General features: G+C 45.2%; 1 protein-coding gene across 1 annotated transcript in view; it reads left to right on the forward strand.

Moving 5' to 3' along the window:
• Positions 1 to 21177, forward strand: part of SNX13 (sorting nexin 13) — a 133683-nt gene that overhangs the window by 77115 nt on the left and 35391 nt on the right. Inside the window, exons 12-18 of the mRNA XM_069729827.1 lie at positions 276 to 375; positions 2453 to 2646; positions 3196 to 3300; positions 5389 to 5521; positions 9646 to 9683; positions 12605 to 12674; positions 19214 to 19356. Coding sequence (XP_069585928.1) covers positions 276 to 375; positions 2453 to 2646; positions 3196 to 3300; positions 5389 to 5521; positions 9646 to 9683; positions 12605 to 12674; positions 19214 to 19356 — 783 coding nt within the window. The remainder of the gene's footprint in view (positions 1 to 275; positions 376 to 2452; positions 2647 to 3195; positions 3301 to 5388; positions 5522 to 9645; positions 9684 to 12604; positions 12675 to 19213; positions 19357 to 21177) is intronic.

Here is a 21177-nt window from a genome sequence, read left to right on the forward strand (position 1 = left end):
ATGTGCCCGCAACTCCCGCCACCGGAGAATCCTCACCCAGTGTGCACTGCGAGGATTCACAAGTAAGGCTGGACAGTCCTTTTTAAGTCATGTCTGCTTTTCTCAAGAAGTCCTCTCATCATTTACTAGGCTACTTCCCTCAATGGTCAAACCACAAAAAGTGATCAATGTGGTCCAAGGCGTGTACAACATGGCTTTTGTGGCAAGCTTCAATCGGTCTGTAGTTCTATGGAGATATCCTGGAAGCGTAATGCCATGTTCCACTTTTTTTCCAGGAAATTGACACTGTGAAGTTGGCTGCAAGCTTTGGAAAACTTTGCACAGTCCCGCTGGACAGAATTCTTGTACACAATGTTGCACTACAATTTTTTATGGGTGAGTGAAAATCCCTCATATCATATGGTTGTTCTCCAATTTAGCAATTGTGCAAAACTAGGAGTTAGGTCTGTGCACCTTAAAGTTTTTCTTACATTGTACAATAACTTGGTGATTGTTAAATCAATATTGATTTATTGTTTGCGCTACATTTAGTGTACCTCTGGCATTCTCCTGCTACCAGTCTGACATTGGGTATGGAGGACTTCGTAGGCCTGTCATATTACATTTGACCTTTGCAGTGAAAGGGTTGTAGTGCAGCTCATTTATAGCACCAAATTCACATTACACGGTTACATAATGAAGCTATTGCCTGTGATTTGTGCAAAGTGGAAAATGATGGCATCGAAAATAAAAGCATAGTAGTGTCCAACTCTAACGACAAACCCCACCGGCCATACTCTGCTGACAGTCACTCGCTTCTCATGTGCTCTCCCTGCCTCAGCGCTGTTATAATCAGATTACGTAGATGTGATCAGTGCTATAAAGACGTCTTTGTGTTCCCAGACAGATAGTCCTGATCTGTAGCGCACATTACCCAGGACAGACAGTCTTGTTTTCAGCATAATGCACAATCACTTGAGCAATTTTGAAAAAGCCCAATTTCACTTCTGTGTAATTACCTAGAGCAATATCTGCTCCGCCGTCATCCATCGGCAGTGCCATCGCCTCCCTGTTGTAGGACTGGAGGACTGATCCTTGTAGCAGCTTAGGCACTTTGCTAATATTGAGTAGGAACTAGAAAGTTCCTCTGAAAAGTTTGTGAACACTTTGATGTTTCGGCCTCAAAGTGTTTTTCGACAGTTATCTGGTGTAAAGTTGCAAAATGTTTGCGACTTTTGGCATTTGCGCACCAGTCCCGGCCAACTCCACCAAAGTTGGTGTTGCAGTAGCAGGAAGGGGATGTGGCATAACCCGCCAACCTGATTCTTGACCAAACATGATGTACCTTGCTCCAGTCCCTGACTGTAGGCACATTTCTAGTGGAAGCATAGGTCGCGTGTGGGACGCGCCAGATTCAGTAAGTCAGTTGGTAAGGTAAGGGGAGATGGACTGGTCAGCTCACCAGTCTTCATCAGATTCCAAGGCCCATCCACGCACAGAGCCGCCCCGATCAAAGGCGTAGTCAAACTGCTAGCAGAAAAAATGGGGTTGTCTCCTGCATAGAAAATCATATGAATAAAACTTCACTTTTATTTAGAGCTTTCTTAAAACCATGTTCTCAGGCTTGTACAAGATGTAGGGTCCCTGGTAAACCACCGATGCGTTTCGATCCATTGGGTCTTACTCATGAGACCATGTTTTTAAGAAAGTTCTAAATAAAAGTGAAGTTTTATTGTTATGATTTTCTACGCTGGAGACAACCCCCTTTTTTTCCGATTCTGTAAGTGGCGTGCGCCTCTGCACCCACCATGCACCTTCATTAGGACCAGTGTGTACAACGCCAGACTTGAGCAATCAAATATTTTCCTCATCACGTCTTTAGATATACAGCTGTAGGCAGTTGAGCCACTTTCCGAGGTGGAGTGTTAAGATTTGAGCTGTGGATCTTTAGTGGCAATTGTTGTTTAGGGTCTCCTCACTGTCTACTGACGTGTCACAAACATTTTACCCCGTTTGCCCACTTGCCGTATGATCGTTGCGTGCCGAATTGTCGGTAATGTCAGCCAAGAGCCTAATTAAGTGCTCCTTATTTTATTGTCTTTGTACTTTACCACATGCTTGGATTAATTGTAAAGTACTGATAAGAAAATACACTGAAGCATAGAAGTATTGCAGCGTTTTCTAGCATCAGGTTATGTAGGTTAATATCCTGTTTAATATTAACACGAAATATAAAAGTTTAAATGACCAACATTTTCGTATTTGTTGAATTGAAGAGAAAAGAAACACAACTTTTTTTTATCAAGCAAGAAAAACTGCAGCCAGATGTGCAGAGCATAGGCTTACTGTCCTGGTCCCATTCAGAACATATGCACGCTCGAGTGTGCATGTATGCAGGGGGCATCAGAGGCGGTTGTGGGGTTCATGAACAATAAATGTACGTGTTTTCTCATGAGCTTTGTTGTTCCCTTAGATTTTATGCAGCAGACTGGGGGCCAAGCACATCTCTTCTTCTGGCTCACAGTGGAGGGGTACCGGGTGACGGCACAGCAACAGCTGGAGGTGCTGCGCAGCCGGCAACGTGATGGGAAACACCAAACCAATCAAACTAAGGGGCTGTTAAGAGCGGCTGCCGTTGGCGTGTTTGACCAGTACTTATCAGAAAAGGTATTACAATATCCGGTTTATATGGTAAACGATGAGGAGCAAAACTATTTGATAAACTTAAAGTGGCACCTGAATTAATGAGTACTTGTATTTATATGGAAACTTGAAGACACCCTTTTTCCAGCGATCCATATGGTGATAGAAACTGGATTCCAGCTCACCCAGTTGCTCCATGCTCATCCACCTGGGGCCCAGACACCAGCCTCGCCCTGGCCTCACATCAAGGAAAATAGAAAAAAATGGAGTCCGGCTCAACAGGACTGGACTTGACTCATGAGTAAGACTGCCTAGTGCAGTCGAAACGCTTCGACTGGGTCATGTCAACCATGTAAATTTTTCTTTTGTATGCACTATATTTTCTTTAAAAAGAATAAAAAGAACAGGAACATCCAGTCCTGTTGAGCCGGACTCCAATTTTTTTCTATTTTCCTTGATCCATATGGTGCTGTGTGTCTTAGACACCTCTTTATATAAAAAGTAGTATTCGAGTACAGCACTTTACATCTGTCATCATTTATCAGAGTTTCTGGTTATCGATTTGCTTTGCAGGCATCACCAAGAGTTGAAATTGATGATTATTTGTTAGCAAGACTTGAAGAAGGGGTAAACAATGAAGACCCAACTCCTGAGATCTTTGACGAGGTTCAGAAAAAGGCAAGTATCTTAAAGGAAACAGAAAAAGAAAGAAATGTCCAGCTTCACCGAGTCCGTAAAAAAGCTTTTTCTTTATTAACAAACTTTGAACATGGAGGATACAGACTTCAGCACAGCCATATGGGCAAGAATCTCAACGCGTTTCTGGAGACTAGGCTCCCTTAATCATGGGAGCCTAGTCTCCAGAAACGCGTTGAGATTCTTGCCCATATGGTTGTGCTGAAGTCTGTATCCTCCATGTTCAAAGTTTGTTAATAAAGAAAAAGCTTTTTTACGGACTCGGTGAAGCTGGACATTTCTTTCTTTTTCTGGATCTTGCACGCCTGGACACAGCGGGTCCGTGCTCCCGAGGTTTGGTTGCTGAATCACGGGTGAGCTGGTTTATGTTCCATCTTAAAGGAAACCCTTCAAGTCCCCCAAGCCTCCCAAACTGCCATCATTACTTCAGAGCCCAATTCCATTCACATCTTGACGTCAGTCATGTATGGATGTGTGCACAACCCCTTTATTCCAGTCTCTGCATAAGCTAATAGTCTGACCTCAGACACTGTTCCCATGATTTCTTCACTGACTCACTAGAGATGGGCGAACCCCAACGGATGTGTGCACGGACCCCGAAGACTGACTTCTCTGAACAGAGTTTGTTGAAAGCAGCCAATCAACAAGTCGTTGCTGTCAGCTTTACCTGTGCTGGTTATGAAGAATAGAGGGAACCCCACGCCATTTTTTTTCTTTTATTTTCTAAATGGGCTGGCGCCGACTAGTGAATATTTTCATCATCGTCTCTAGGTCTCACTGCTATCAGCAAGACCAGGCGTACTCTGATGAATAGTACTTTCAGCGGTAACTTTTTTTTGCCGCTGGTCACAGCTGCTGTCTCACACGCTGTCATCTGTGTTACAGCTTGGGAGGAACCACAGCGCTGTGACCGGCAGATCAGAGCCGGCGTTTCTCGGGCTCCCTAATAATTTGAATGTGGTCCGGGTTCGAGTCGGGTCCCATTCTGGTACCCGTACTTTTTTTTTCTTTTTGTCAAAATTTGGACGGACCTGAACATCTATGGGTCCGCCCATCACTACTCCTCACCTCACTGCCAGGATGACGTTGCCAAATGAAGCAAATCGTCAAGATCAATCTCGCACGTTAGTTTCCGACTATTCACCCTGCCAGGCTGGAACCAAGTCAGTAGCTTTTGCTCAGCGCCTGATATAAAGGTTTTTTGCACAATTATCCACACTTTACATGGACATAAAGGACACAGAGGAAATCCTAGAATAGGGCTTTATAATGTTTTGGTGTCAGTTTGAGGAACTTGGAAAATCTTCCAGGCTCACTTATTGGGTTTTGTTGTTTTTGTGTTTTTTATTCTTGTGGACTTTACACGGTTTTGGATTGGCTTTTTAAATGCTCTTCCAGTGTATATGACCCTATACTAGATGGCGAGAATACAATCCTCTGGCATTCCATATGCTATGTGAAATACCCACCTGATCGGAGAATAGGTTTGGGTCAAAAGCACCATTGACGGTTTCCTTAGCCCCCATAGATTTCAGTTGAGTGTTAAGCCCTTGTGTCCCCACATTCTCATATGGTGATGGTGCCTTATGTTGCCTGAGTAACCCCTGTTCTCCCAGAGGTGGGACTCTTCTCTATCAGACACTACCCTTTTTTAACTGTCACTCTTTTGGTTTAGTCTCGGAGATCTTGGGTGTGACAATTGTTGTAGAGTGTTACACAATCTACACTACTAGCAAGGAGTCTACATTAGTTGTTTTTCCTTATCTCTCAGCTTATGTCCAGAAGTATAGGTCAGCACGCACTGCTTTTTTCCCTTCCATGAGCCTCTAACGGAGGGTTTGTTGGGTTTGTACCTCTCCACTCATTGTCTACGGGAGTGCCGGAGATTGCAGAGTACAGCTCCATCCGGTCTCTGGATCAGTGGGTTTCCCAGCGAGCAGACCCTCGGCCATCAGAAAGTTATCGCCTGTCCTGTGGGATGACCCTCTAAGTAGATTTATCCTCAGCGTATGAATTCTATACATTGCATTGTTTGTTGAGCATTCTATATTTGTAATTTTTAACAATCAGGTTTATGACACCATGTTGCGGGATGACCGTTTTTATCCCTCGTTCCGGCACAACGCTCTCTACATACGAATGCTGGCGGAGCTGGACATGCTAAAAGAGCCGAGCTTTAAAGGGTCCGACGATGGAGACGGCGGTAAGTAAGCCGCTCATCGTGTGAAGGTGGTTGCGCTATTTCTAGCTGCTCATACGCCACATGTGGTGTGTTAGATAACAAAGCGCTGCCTTCAGATTTATTCTTCAATTATTTATTTTAGCATTTATTATTCATAGCCCCATTAATGTTGCTGTATTGATCATCATGCATCAGTTTCTCCAGGAAGACTTTGATCTGTTGTCCCAGGCCTGGAGTAGACACTTTTGTGGAGCATCTCCTATACTTTGCAATAAGATATAATTGTTGACATTTTCCTAATGACTTAAAGGGTTTTTCCAGCATTAAAGAAAGAGAAATCTTAGGGCATCTGCTTGTCTGAAAATAATGAAAAGATGCACAAAAATTGGTACTGCGTTCTATCTGGTGTAGTGACCGTGTGCCTGGAAGTTGTAGAGACTGACGGGATCCATTGTAGCTGGAGGAATAGGCTCCTTCTCTAAAGTGGCAGGCAGCGAAGATCTGCATTGGATTCTGATGCCCTCTAGTGGCCAACTATAGACTCTATCAAGCCCCCTTTCCAAGAGAGTTTGAATCTATATTTTGTTACATTTTCTTCTTCTAAAGTACATTTATTTGATATTTTTAAATCATTATCTATATTTAAAAAAAGAATAAAAAATGGACATAAGCAGCAATAGTCGAGATCTGGCTCAATGAGTTATACAGGATAGCTTTTCTGTGCTCGCTCTGTTCTGTGCCTTTTTTCATTAGGTTTGCTGTGACCATCGCCTATTGTGAATGGTAGATCCAGTGTTAATGTTTCTGGAGGTGTTATTTGTCATTGCAATCCAGGCTGTGATGATAGCGAGACTGCAGGAAAGTTTTTTGTACAAAGCAGGAACTATATGAAGCTTGGTGGTCCATGTGAAAATTGAAAGATTTTTGAGATTGTTTTTCTTATAAGTTAATTTAAAGGGAATCTGTCAGTAGGATCCTCGTAAGCCGTCTATATGGACATGTAGGTCATAGGAAGCTGAATAAAATGATACCTTGATATCTGTGATCTGATATCTTGTTCTAGAGAAATGTATGTTTTTATTAATATGTGATTAAGCTGTTAAGATCTACGGGCCGGACACTGATTTCCCTGAGCATCTGTCTCCAGAGCTTATTTTAAATGAAAGGGGGCGTTTGAGTGTGAAGCCACTTAAAGGGAATCTGTCTCCATGTTTTTTCTCCGTTTGAGTGCACATGATGTAAGAACAGAGACCCTGATTCCAGCAATTCCACTTTCCGGGCTGCTTGCTGCAGTTTTGATAAAACCTCTATTTTATGCACTGCATATTTACCAGTTCTCTGCATGCTGAGCTCCGCCCACACCACTGATTGGCTGCTTTCTGTGTACACTCTGCATAGGCAGAAAGCTGCCAATCGCTGTGCAGGTGGGCTTTACACAACACTCATGCATATGGAGAACTGGTAGACAGGCCTCTGGTGATAATCTGCTGATAAGTGATTTTATCCAAACTACAGCAAGCAGCCCAGTAAGTGACACATCGCTGAAATCAGGGTGTATGTCCCAACATTATGCTGCTGTCACATTAGGTGGCAAAAATCTTGGTGACAGATTCCCTCTAACATTTTCCAGGGTGCATGTCTCCAGAAGCAGAAGCTGGGCACCGTGTGTTGGGCACGAGGCTGGAATATAAGCCATATTCGCTCTGCAACATCCATTGAGGGCTTATTTCTGTGGAGTAAAATACACTAAAATCAGAGGAATTTCCAGAGGGGTGCAATTTCCAAAATAGGGTGACTTTGGGGGTTCCTGCTGTTCTTATTATTCTAAGGCTAGTTTCACACTTGCGTAGGGCAGAGCTGCGGAGGGCTGGGTAGTTCCTCCGTTAAGCCCCGCCCACTGCCACACCTCTTCCGTTCAGCCCCGCCTATGTCGGCATGCGTCCTGCGTACCCTATCTTTAACATTGGGTGCGCAGGCCTTGTGAATGTATGCAGATGCCTCCGCATGCGTCGTTTTGACGTTGCGCCGACCTGCGTCGAACGCAACATGTTGCATTTTGTTGTGGTCGGCGCAGCGTCAAAACAACGCATGCGGAGGCAACCGCATACTTTCGCATGGCCTGCGTACCCAATGTTATAAATACGCAGGATGCATGCTGACATAGGTGGAGCTAAATGGAAGAGGTGTGTCAGTGGGCGGGGCTTAACGGAGGAAGTCCGCAGCCCTCCGCAGCTCTGCCCAACACAAGTGTGAAACCAGCCTTAGGCCGGTTTCACACATCAGTGGCTCCGGTCCGTGTGGTGACAGTTTCCTCACGTACCGGAGACACTGACTCACGTAGACACATTAAAATAAATGTGTCTCTGCAGGTGTCAGCGTGTTTTCATGGACCATGTGTCCGTGTGCAAAACATGTCAGTGTTCGTGGGAGCGCACGGATCACACGGACCCATTAAAGTCAATGTGTGCGTGTAAAACACGTACCGCACACGTGTGCTGTCCATGTGCTTTTTTTAAAGTCATAGGGTTAAAATTGAATCAAAATGTTTCAGCACACGGACAGCACACGGACACGGATAGCTCCGGGACCGTTTCTTCCGGTACCGGAAATATCTGGACGTGTGAAACCAGCCTAAGAAACATCTGTGCTTCAAAAGTCAAATAGCTCTCCTCCCTGGCGAGACCCTCCTCTGTGCCGAAATGGTAGTATATGACCACTTCTGGGGTGGTGCCGCATTCGGGAGAAATTGTGTAACAAATTCTGAGGCCGTTTTCACTTCTAAGATCAGTGGTTGAGGCGCTTCTTAATCTGTAAGGAGCATCTGACTCCCCCATGACCCCTTACCAAGACCGACGATGTTCGTGCTGATCATAATGACTCGGGGCTTTGGGCTCCAAAACTATCTCGTTTATGAAATGTTCATTTAATATTCGCATCATACATCCACCACGAAATCTGGTGATAAATCCACTGAAGCATAGAAACCTTACCGAAGCAATAGAGAATTTCCTTCTGTGCTCACTTTCGTAGAGTAGAATACTGCTATTTATCTCGATCTTTCTTCAGATGGATGTACAGACTCTAGATTGGCAAAAAAGTCTCCTCATAAATGGGAAAGACCCCTGTAATGGAGGGCCATCCACCCTGGGCCTGCACCCTCATTTGTTGGGACCGGTGAGAAGTCAGGGTTTAGGCAGACAATACACATCAATACAGAAGTTTTGACTAGTGATCAGAAAAGCACAAGTCGCCCCCTGTCATTTATACCCACTGTAAAAATCCCCCTAAAATAATTTTGAAAACAAAAATCCGTTATGGGGACCTCTTTCCACCATAATTATTTTAAGAAAATTAAATAATACAATGGTGCCATTTAATGATGCAAGGTTCATGTCTGAAAACATAATGTTATGGTTTTTGGAATGCAGATTTAACCCAAAAATAAAAAGTTTAAAGGGGTTTTTGGATTGTGGAAAACCTGTGTCTCCAGTTTGTTGCTTTTTGTTTTTTGGAGAAGTTCGGCGCTCCGTCTCCTCTGCACCAGCGATACGATTCCCCCATGCCAGACAATCTGATCACACTGGTGACACTCGGATCAATCTCTGATCGTAGCAACATTGGCATAATTCGCCCGGTGTGATCATACCCTATAACTCGCCCTGCCTGCATCCAGCGCGGAGTCTCGGCCTCTGCTTTGGGTGTCCGTTGTTTGCACCGCTGCAGCCAGTCATTGAGCATAGCCGCTCATGCTGTCCGCTTGGGCAGAGCCGCAGACTTTGTGTTAAAACCAGCTGCAGTTGGGGGACGGAGGTTTTCCAAAATCGGGAAAACACTTTTAATTACTAAACCAGATTCATGGGATTTTTCCCCAAAGTGCTTCTGGTCTGAAGATGTTAGAACTGGCAAGTGCTGAGCCTGTCCTACCCGAGTCCTCTGGTTAAGGCTTGGCCATGGAGATGTGACCGGCAGGTGATTATCGCATGACCTGCTCCTCCCCGGTGCTCATTAGGAGGGGTGTCACACGTCTGGGGTTTGGGCTGTGATGTTAGGGGGTGCTGTAAGTTCTGCATGCTTCAGCGGATTAACCCTCTATATGCCAAGACTGATGTTTCTTTTTGTTTCTTTTTTTTTTCCTTTCCTTATAGAGTCTTTTAATGGATCACCAACAGGCAGCATTAATTTGGTATGTAAATTTTTTTTTTTTTTAAATGCATCTAATCATTCTTTTTTCTTGTGAATAAATGTGACTCTAGCAGCCACCTGTTCTGTAGCCAAGTACAAGAATGTATTCTCTCATCAGACTGATGCCAGCTGTCCAGTAAGACCTTATTCACACTGCAGTTTTTTCGTGTTGAGTGTCATCTGTGTTTTTCATGGATAGCACTGGTACCTATAGTGGTGAATGAGGCCGTTAACACCGCAGTGATGCTCGTAATGACCTGGAGAATCATAATGTCAGGTCAGTTTTAGCATTTAGTGAACCTAGCAAGAAAGCCAAACCAAAAACAAGTGTAGGATTGCACTTTTTTTGCAATTTCACCGCGCTTGGAATTTTTTTCCTGATTTCTAGTACAAGACATGGTAAAACTAATGGTGTCATTCAAAAGTACAACTTGAAGGGGTTAAAGATGGGTGCGCAGGACGCATGCAGAAGTATGTGGACCTAAATGGAAGTGGGCGGAGCTTCAGGGAGGAAGTATGCAGCCGTCCGCAAAGTCTCGGTACGCAAGTGTGAACGTAGCCTTAGTCAGGCTTCTGCTCTAAAAGTCAATAATCGGACTAAGTTTTGCATACATTTTCTTGTCCATACATTATAGAGAAAAAAACAAATCTGCACGTATTAAATATCAACACAGCTATAATACCCTGAATAATTAAAGAGCTTTTACGTTGTTCTGGACTTTTTTAATTCTTATATTTGGGGCTAAAATAATGTAATGTTGTAGTTGGTTTTCTTTACAAATGTTGCCTTCTATTGTTTTCTATAGCTTTGCTGGCACCAAAACAAGTTAAAGGTTGTCAGTCTCTGATATAAGCCTTTCTCAATCACTATAGTTCCTTGTATAAAATGAAAGCCTCCATTGCCGTTCCAGCTATGTCGGCACCAGGTCTTATGGGGCTCACATGCCGTTATGCTACATGATCCCCAGATCCAATTAGCGGCTGCATCACTCACTTCCTTCAGAGAAAACTGATATCCAAAGATGTTGGGGAGAAGCAGCAATTCTCACTTCTACCAGGTGTCAGTTTCGTCAGAAGGAGAGAGTGAAACAGGTGCTGATTGACCCCTGAGCCTTATGCATCCATGCATTACGCATTCCAAATCCATATCCTCTTAAAACTCTTGATTACTTCGTGGTAATGGGAGTGTGACAACACAGCCTTTAATCTTAATTATGCCAGACTTATATTTTCAATAGGTCAGGAGACATACACTATTGTTCAGAAGAGTCTGAACTTAGACTCTAGAATTGGTGTTTCTGAACTGTTGAATGGCTGCTGTTTACCTATATCAGCTCCTACAGTATATTGTGTTGCTAACTTTGGAGGACAGGGAAGCGGGGTCATTGAACAATCAATGTTTGCGGATATGTTGATTACCCATTGTGTAAGTCCAAGTAGCTTGTTCACCTGCAAAACAGTGAAGGGCAAACCATGCAGATTGATTAAATATGCAAATAGAATGAGTGTTAATCTCATCCCACTTTCCCCCTGACCTGTGGATGATGGCATTGAGGACAGCTGTGGGTATAACAATGATCTCTTTCCTTCTGCAATGGGACTCTACAGAACAACAGCCAAGGCACCATGGCTCCATCAAAAGTAATACAGATTTGACATTCTACAGGATGCCAGTTTAAGGGACTGTAGCCGGAGAAATTCATATCTGTTTCATTGACCATCACTGAACCCATGGACATGTTCCGAGAAACCAGGTTGGGACCCTCTGGTTACTTGGCCCCATTGAGACCTTCAGAGAAGCCAAGTTGGGACTATCAGGTCACCTGGCCACGTACCCTCACCCTGTGTTCTATGTGTAGCATTCTGCCCATGGGAAAGAAGAGCGGGCAGCTGTGCCAGCGGACGAGAGCACCGACTGACCCTGTGTCTCTACAGGGAGGCTTAGAATTGGCACCAATGTCTGAATGAAAATCCATCAAGTTTAAAAAAAAAAAAATTAAAAATTCTTTCCCAGACAAAATCTAAAAACTTGTTCTCGACCTCGGTCTGGCCCTTGTACATAAAACTGCAGCTTAAAAAACAAACAAAAAAAAAATGTTTTTTGATTGGTAGTTGTTAAATGCATTTTTTTACCTTCCATATTTAACTTTTGCCACTGCCACCAGGATGTTTCCACGGATCATCACCAGGATTGAGCATATCTTTATTCCAGGAGAGCGCCGGTGAACTTCACACACGCAGGGCAGCTGAAAATCCAGCACCTGTGGCTCCTGAGCCTGGCGCAGCAGGCACTGTAGAAAGAGCTCGATTTTTGAGTAGACTGATCTGTTTACCATTGGAAAATGATATCCGTCACTCACGATGTTGGAGCTGACCTCTGGTGACGGAAAGTGTCCGCTCGCCCCAGTGAATGGCATTCTTGTGTTTATTAATGTTGAAAGGAACTTTTCAGTGAGTGAGACAGCATTGGTGTTGGTCTGAGGTCCGGGAAACAATGCAGGAATCTCTGACTTCCCTCTCGGCTGCAATGTTTAGTGCTATTCTGGGACAGCCATGCTTTTGCAGGTGTTTGAACACTAGCAGATTAGTTGTTTCTGGCCGGGCTCCATGTCTGGAGTAAATGCCTACTCAAATAATACAGCTCCCCTGTGTCACTCCGTTACAATAAACAGAACAGGCAATGAATTGGGGGGAAAGGTTATTCTGGAGGTCAGTGACTTGCACAATTTTCAAAATGTTTAAAGGAAAAGTGGCCTAAAGTCTAACTAGACGCCTATGGCCTCCGCGTTCTGCAGTATACTTATATGTATCATGTCAGGGATTTCTTTGTTTACAATTTAATTTGTACATTTTTATCTTTGCTTTATTTTTCTCATTTATAATAAAATTGTCTTTTCTCTTTTCAAATGTTTATTTTTTTAGTCTCTGGACGACCTGTCAAATGTCACCACTGAAGAGCTGGTACAAATCCATGCTTATATTTCCGACACTGGTGAGAGAGTGTTACCTTCCTCGCCCCCCATCCTCATCCCCTTCATTGTCCCCTCTTGTGTTTGTCACATGGTGCACATTTTTAGTTTGCTTCTATCATTTTTCTCACAAGCGCACACATCTGTCATGCTTTCACTGTTTCTATGATTTAACATTAATTATAGATGGTCATCAAAACAATCCCATTTCAAGTGCAAAAGATACATCATCACAGACTGGAACCAGTGAGAGAATAAATAACTCGCTCCCTGTTGGAGATCAGACGGAGTAGATATAAATATTAGATTCAGTGAATTAGATAGGACAGATAGATGGAGAAGCTTTGGATAGGTAGAATGGCTGTCACATGGCAGACACTGTAGATGAGGGTTCGGGGCGCTGTGATGTGATGTCACTGGACGCACACTATTAGATTTATATCGCCATGTACTTGGATTTAAATTTCCATTAAAGAATGTAAAAGCCAACAAGTCCAAGCAGTCTGAAATAACTAATGGTAGTGAGCAACACATTCAACAGCAGTAGCAGCCAGGATGAGCTAAAAGCCTCTTTAGATGAGTTGGTAATTGGGGAATGCCAGTAAGAACGCTTATACCCAACTAAAGTGTTTGCTGGCCTGTTTATATGGGGGCAGTCGAACAAATGCCGCTTGTCAGATCCAATGATTTTTAAGCTGACTTTAAAGTGAACCTGACAGCTGCCCGTTATATGGGCAGCATGTATCAGGCACTGACTTAATGTCAGCCAGGCATGTTTGACTCTGAAATGCTGTGGCGTTTCAGAGAAAAACATACTTGAATAGCTGGGGACCAGTTGGCGCTGGAGACTATATGGACAGCCAGCTTCTCCCCGCCAGCTTCTCCCCTCCAGCTTCTCCCCTCCAGCTTCTCCCTTCCAGCTTCTCCCTTCCAGCTTCTCCCCTCCAGCTTCTCCCTTCCAGCTTCTCCCCTCCAGCTTCTCCCTTCCAGCTTCTCCCCTCCGGCTTCTCCCCTCCAGCTTCTCCCTTCCAGCTTCTCCCCTCCAGCTTCTCCCTTCCAGCTTCTCCCCTCCAGCTTCTCCCTTCCAGCTTCTCCCCTCCAGCTTCTCCCCTCCGGCTTCTCCCTTCCAGCTTCTCCCTTCCAGCTTCTCCCCTCCAGCTTCTCCCCTCCAGCTTCTCCCCTCCAGCTTCTCCCCTCCAGCTTCTCCCTTCCGGCTTCTCCCCTCCGGCTTCTCCCCTCCAGCTTCTCCCTTCCAGCTTCTCCCTTCCAGCTTCTCCCTTCCAGCTTCTCCCTTCCAGCTTCTCCCCTCCAGCTTCTCCCCTCCAGCTTCTCCCTTCCAGCTTCTCCCCTCCAGCTTCTCCCCTCCGGCTTCTCCCCTCCAGCTTCTCCCTTCCAGCTTCTCCCCTCCAGCTTCTCCCTTCCAGCTTCTCCCCTCCAGCTTCTCCCTTCCAGCTTCTCCCCTCCAGCTTCTCCCTTCCAGCTTCTCCCCTCCAGCTTCTCCCCTCCAGCTTCTCCCTTCCAGCTTCTCCCTTCCAGCTTCTCCCTTCCAGCTTCTCCCTTCCAGCTTCTCCCTTCCAGCTTCTCCCTTCCAGCTTCTCCCTTCCAGCTTCTCCCCTCCAGCTTCTCCCCTCCAGCTTCTCCCTTCCAGCTTCTCCCTTCCAGCTTCTCCCTTCCAGCTTCTCCCTTCCAGCTTCTCCCTTCCAGCTTCTCCCTTCCAGCTTCTCCCTTCCAGCTTCTCCCCTCCAGCTTCTCCCCTCCAGCTTCTCCCTTCCAGCTTCTCCCTTCCAGCTTCTCCCTTCCAGCTTCTCCCCTCCAGCTTCTCCCTTCCAGCTTCTCCCCTCCAGCTTCTCCCTTCCAGCTTCTCCCTTCCAGCTTCTCCCCTCCAGCTTCTCCCCTCCAGCTTCTCCCTTCCAGCTTCTCCCCTCCAGCTTCTCCCTTCCAGCTTCTCTCCTCCAGCTTCTCCCTTCCAGCTTCTCCCTTCCGGCTTCTCCCCTCCGGCTTCTCCCCTCCAGCTTCTCCCCTCCAGCTTCTCCCTTCCAGCTTCTCCCTTCCAGCTTCTCCCCTCCAGCTTCTCCCCTCCAGCTTCTCCCTTCCAGCTTCTCCCCTCCAGCTTCTCCCTTCCAGCTTCTCTCCTCCAGCTTCTCCCTTCCAGCTTCTCCCTTCCGGCTTCTCCCCTCCGGCTTCTCCCCTCCAGCTTCTCCCCTCCGGCTTCTCCCCTCCGGCTTCTCCCCTCCGGCTTCTCCCTTCCAGCTTCTCCCCTCCAGCTTCTCCCTTCCAGCTTCTCCCTTCCAGCTTCTCCCTTCCAGCTTCTCCCCGCCCTCTGCCTACATGCGTGTAAACAATTGATGAGGCTTTAGGAGAAATCAGTGCAAATAAGGTCTTATCCAATAAACACAATAAGGTTTTTATCATATTCTAGTAACCTGATGTATCCGTTGTTAAGGTAGAGTATGTAAGTGTCGGCTGCAGCAGATCTAAAGGTTAGCAAGTGACCGTTTAGCATCAAAGTGAAAGGATTTCTGTGGACAATTTCTGCGCTGCTGAATAGACAGATGTAGATCGAGGTGTGATGAGATGGAAAAGTAGTTGTTTGTTCAGCGCGTTTCGAAGTCGAAAGTTACTACATCAGGATATGACCACGTGTATCATTACATGTGGTCATATCCTGATGAAGAAGTAACCCGTCGAATAAACAACTACTTTTCTACCTTTTCATACCTGGATGTAAGTCTATCTATTCAGCAGCGCAGAAATTGTCCTCAGAAATCCTTTCACTTACGTGCGTGTAAAGGGAGATACCTGTCACTCTAGGGCAGTGGGCTGGGAAAAGCTGACGAACACCATCCTGTCTGACTAGCTTACAGCACCGCTTGGTCCACAGATGCTTTTAAAGTAATTTTTCTGAGACATGGCTGATCATATAGCTTGCAGGGACCATATAGCTGGCTGAGATCAAGTTCACTAACAAAAATCAATGTTCACAGCAGCACATCTTCCTGTGTAATGTGCAGCCGATAACTGATATTGTTCGAGCACAGAACGATCATTCAGATCAGCCTGTCCAAACAGATCAACTTGCATGTAGCTAATTAGCGGTTTTATTTCAAGCAAAGGTTGGTTCATGTAAATGGGCCCTGAAACATTAGATGAGCGCAAATGACACTTTGCTTATAAAGCCCCCATGCCTTTAAGTGAATGTCCTGGGTACATTGATTTTTAAAGGGAAGCAGGTATTTGCTATCTGAGAGCAACATAATGGGTAGAGAGACCCTGAATCCAGTGACGTATCACTTAGGTTACTGTGTGCAGCCGTTCTGACACAATGACAGCTTTTACAGTTGTGCTCAAAACGATCCAAAACACAAGGCCAAGTTGACCTGTCATTGGCTACACTAGAACAAAGTGAGGGTTCTGGAGTGGCCATCTCAGTCTCATGACCTCAATATCATTGGACACTCTGGGGAGATCTCAAGCACGCAGTTCATGCTAGACAGCCCAGGAATTTACAGGAACTGGAGGCTTTTTGCCAAGAAAAGTGGACAGCTTTATCATCTGAGAAAATAAAGAACCTCATCCACCACTACCACAAAAGACTTCAAGCTGCCATTGATGTTAGAGGGGACAATACACGGTATTCAGGAATGGAGTATGTAAACTTTGGATCAGGGTCATTTGGATGTTTTGGGTTGTGAATATGATTTAAAAAAGAGAAAACACAGTAGTTTGACAATAAATGGCTTCACCGAACCACTAACCATGAGTGGAGAAAACGTTTTGGTGTTATCATTCATATTCTCTGAAAAAAGGCGAAGAAAGCAATTCTGCCGGGGTATGTAAACTTTTGAGCACAACTGTACATTTGGTTATGCAGCAGAGCTGAGAAAGCGAACACTGCCCACTCCAGGCTGTGTGTACATAGCTGTAGACAGTGAGCTGCTTATCACAGGGGGGCGGAGTCAGACTTGTAAGCATGCAGCCAGCTGATCACCAGGTGGTTAAAGCTTCAGTGTAAGTAAACAGAAGCACACCGCCGGACATGGAACACATCGTTATGTTCAGAGGTTTAATCCCTACCTCATGCTGTCCTCAGATTACATAGCAAATACCTGCTGACCGATTCCCTTATAAGTATACAGGTCCTTCTCAAAAAATTAGCATATAGTGTTAAATTTCATTATTTACCATAATGTAATGATTACAATTAAACTTTCATATATTATAGATTCATTATCCACCAACTGAAATTTGTCAGGTCTTTTATTGTTTTAATACTGATGATTTTGGCATACAACTCCTGATAACCCAAAAAACCTGTCTCAATAAATTAGCATATCAAGAAAAGGTTCTCTAAACGACCTATTACCCTAATCTTCTGAATCAACTAATTAACTCTAAACACATGCAAAAGATACCTGAGGCTTTTATAAACACCCTGCCTGGTTCATTACTCAAAACCCCCATCATGGGTAAGACTAGCGACCTGACAGATGTCAAGAAGGCCATCATTGACACCCTCAAGCAAGAGGGTAAGACCCAGAAAGTAATTTCTCAACAAATAGGCTGTTCCCAGAGTGCTGTATCAAGGCACCTCAATGGTAAGTCTGTTGGAAGGAAACAATGTGGCAGAAAACGCTGTACAACGAGAAGAGGAGACCGGACCCTGAGGAAGATTGTGGAGAAGGACCGATTCCAGACCTTGGGGAACCTGAGGAAGCAGTGGACTGAGTCTGGTGTGGAAACATCCAGAGCCACCGTGCACAGGCGTGTGCAGGAAATGGGCTACAGGTGCCGCATTCCCCAGGTAAAGCCACTTTTGAGCTACAGAGAAGCAGCACTGGACTGTTGCTAAGTGGTCCCAAGTACTTTTTTCTGATGAAAGCAAATTTTGCATGTCATTTGGAAATCAAGGTGCCAGAGTCTGGAGGAAGACTGGGGAGAAGGAAATGCCAAAATGCCTGAAGTCCAGTGTCAAGTACCCACAGTCAGTGATGGTGTGGGGTGCCATGTCAGCTGCTGGTGTTGGTCCACTGTGTTTCATCAAGGGCAGGGTCAATGCAGCTAGCTATCAGGAGATTTTGGAGCACTTCATGCTTCCATCGGCTGAAATGCTTTATGGAGATGAAGATTTCATTTTTCAGCACGACCTGGCACCTGCTCACAGTGCCAAAACCACTGGTAAATGGTTTACTGACCATGGTATTACTGTGCTCAATTGGCCTGCCAACTCTCCTGACCTGAACCCCATAGAGAATCTGTGGGATATTGTGAAGAGAAAGTTGAGAGACGCAAGACCCAACACTCTGGATGAGCTTAAGGCCGCTATTGAAGCATCCTGGGCCTCCATAACATCTCAGCAGTGTCACAGGCTGATTGCCTCCATGCCACGCCGCATTGAAGCAGTCATTTCTGCCAAAGGATTCCCGACCAAGTATTGAGTGCATAACTGAACATTATTATTTGTTGGTTTTTTTGTTTGTTATTAAAAAACACTTTTATTTGATTGGATGGGTGAAATATGCTAATTTATTGAGACAGGTTTTTTGGGTTATCAGGAGTTGTATGCCAAAATCATCAGTATTAAAACAATAAAAGACCTGACAAATTTCAGTTGGTGGATAATGAATCTATAATATATGAAAGTTTAATTGTAATCATTACATTATGGTAAATAATGAAATTTAACACTATATGCTAATTTTTTGAGAAGGACCTGTAGTTGTGTTAGAAGCCTCATCCTGTTATTGTATGTACATTTGTTATTGTGTGACTGCACAGGGGTACATACTCTTCATCTGTCCCCATTACTGTACCCTGAAGAACAGTGAGACATGCTGAGGCTGCTCAGCGCAGGTATTTTCCCGCAGTCTCTCGCCCCGTATTCCCCAGCATGGTCCTGCACCGAGTCCCCGGACATTATGATCACTTGACAGTGCTAAATGTTTTCTTGCAATATAATTCTTCTAATAGGCGAGTCAAATTCCACATGAAAGATGATAGCAGCAGCTTAACATGAAGTGAGTGTGCTCTGTCTGAGCCGATGAAACGCCAAAACATTCTTGAAATGTCTCTTAAAACGGATTCTAAAAAAAAAAAAAAATAATCCCAATGCCCCCTCCACTAAAAAAGTTCTTAATGTATTTATTGCGTTAATATGTAATGCGTATCATCCGATCTAATAGAGGAAGTTCTGCTACTTCTCGTGTAATCATTCCGCCAAATGGGGCTGTCATAGACCCCGAGACAGGAACCATCCCCAGCGTCCACCCAACATGCTGGAAATTGCTGCTCTGGGTTGTTTGGTCTCCGCACTTTATTAACCCTGTCTATTCAGGTCTCCCAAGTTCTTCAGTACAGTTAGGCTCAATTCACATTGGATTATCGACTCAGAGACAGAACAGACACGATAGGAATATATTATTGTCTGATTTCATTTATTTTGCTTGTTTTCTGGTCATTCCACCTGCCATTTCATGCTCTTTCTTCTATCCCTCTTTGTATGTGCACTTGTATGTACATTGTATACTACCAGTTCATGTTGACTGTGACCCATATGCTGTGGCAGGAGTTTGTAATGAACATGGGAAAACCTATGCACTGTACGCCATCACTGTCCAGCGGCGAGGCTTAGATGGCCTTGAAGAAATATGGAAAACCTATCGCCGTTACAGTGACTTCCATGACTTCCACATGCGGATCACTGAACAGGTATGGGACTAGGCATTTAAATGTCATTTATAGGGGACACTTCAATATTTGCCGTATAGGAATAGTTCTTTAAATGGTTTTCACATTACAAATATTTATGGCAAATTGACTGGATATATAAGAAAGTCTACTGACACTGAGCCCGTTTTACTAAAGAAGTTTCAGAGTCCCTCTCCATCAGAGCAAATAGAAAGCATGCAAGCAGCTGGCAAATAGAAAGCATGCAAGGGCCTGGCAAATAGTAAGCGTGCATGCGGCTGGCGAATAGTAAGCATGCATGCGGCTGGTAAATAGTAAGCATGCAAGCGGCTTGCAAATAGTAAGCGTGCAAGCGGCTGGCGAATAGTAAGCATGCATGCGGCTGCCAAATAGTAAGCGTGCAAGCGGCTGGTGAATAGTAAGCGTGCAAGCGGCTGGCGAATAGTAAGCGTGCAAGTGGCTGGCAAACTAGTAAGCATGCAAGCGGCTGGCGAATAGTAAGCATGCATGCGGCTGGCAAATAGTAAGCATGCATGCGGCTGCCAAATAGTAAGCGTGCAAGCGGCTGGCGAATAGTAAGCGTGCAAGTGGCTGGCAAACTAGTAAGCATGCAAGCGGCTGGCAAACTAGTAAGCATGCAAGCGGCTGGCAAATACTAAGCAGGCAAACGGCTGGCAAATAGCAAGCGTACAAGCGGCTGGCAAATAGTAAGCATGGAAGCGGCTTGCAAATAGTAAGTATGGAAGCGGCTGGCAAACATTAAGCATGGAAGCGGCTGGCAAATAGTAAGCATGCATGCGGCTGCCAAATAGTAAGCGTTCAAGCGGCTGGCGAATAGTAAGCGTGCAAGCGGCTGGCGAATAGTAAGCGTGCAAGCGGCTGGCAAACTAGTAAGCATGCAAGCGGCTGGCAAACAAGTAAGCATGCAAGCGGCTGGCAAACTAGTAAGCATGCAAGCGGCTGGCAAATAGAAAGCATGCAAGCGGCTGGCAAATACTAAGCATGCAAACGGCTGGCAAATAGTAAGCGTACAAGCGGCTGGCAAATAGTAAGCATGGAAGTGTCTGGCAAATAGTAAGCATGCAAGCGGCTGGCAAATAGTAAGCGTGCAAGCGGCTGGCAAATAGTAAGCGTGCAAGCGGCTGGCAAATAGTAAGCGTGCAAGCGGCTGGCAAATGGTAAGCATGCAAGCGGCTGGCAAATGGTAAGCGTGCAAGTGGCTGGCAAATAGAAAGCATGCATGCGGCTGGCAAGCGGAGAGCGTGCAAGCGCCTGGCAAACGGCGAGCGTGCAAGCGCCTGGCAAACGGCGAGCGTGCAAGCGCCTAGCAAACGGCGAGCGTGCAAGCGCCTAGCAAACGGCGAGCGTGCAAGCGCCTGGTTAACGGCGAGCGTGCAAGTGCCTGGCATACTGAGAGCGTGCAAGCACCTGACATACTGAGAGCGTGCAAGCGCCTGGCAAACGGAGAGCGTGCCAGCGCCTGGCAAACAGAGCACTGCTGGTAGACTGCAGCAGTGAATGATAACCTAGGCTACAAGCAGTAAACGATAGACTGTAAATTTTCTTCAGTTCAGAAAGTATTTTTAATAAGTAAATTGCAAAGTTGCTTGATTTTACAAGAATTTTGCAATTTTGTCTATTTGGTGTAATGAGAATAGTACTGTAAGCTAGTGATATATCGCGACTTTGGCTACAACACGTTTCATGGCCAACCATCACAGTATGTACCTCCTGATGAAGCTGAATTACCAGTGAAACATGTGGAGGGGGATTTTGTGTTATTATTGTGGTGGCTATCCCGGGCACAAGGGATGTGTGTGCTGCACACTCAGTCAGCATAGC

Source organism: Ranitomeya imitator, chromosome 6, assembly GCF_032444005.1.
Source record: "Ranitomeya imitator isolate aRanImi1 chromosome 6, aRanImi1.pri, whole genome shotgun sequence".
In the NCBI taxonomy this organism is placed as follows: domain Eukaryota; kingdom Metazoa; phylum Chordata; class Amphibia; order Anura; family Dendrobatidae; genus Ranitomeya; species Ranitomeya imitator.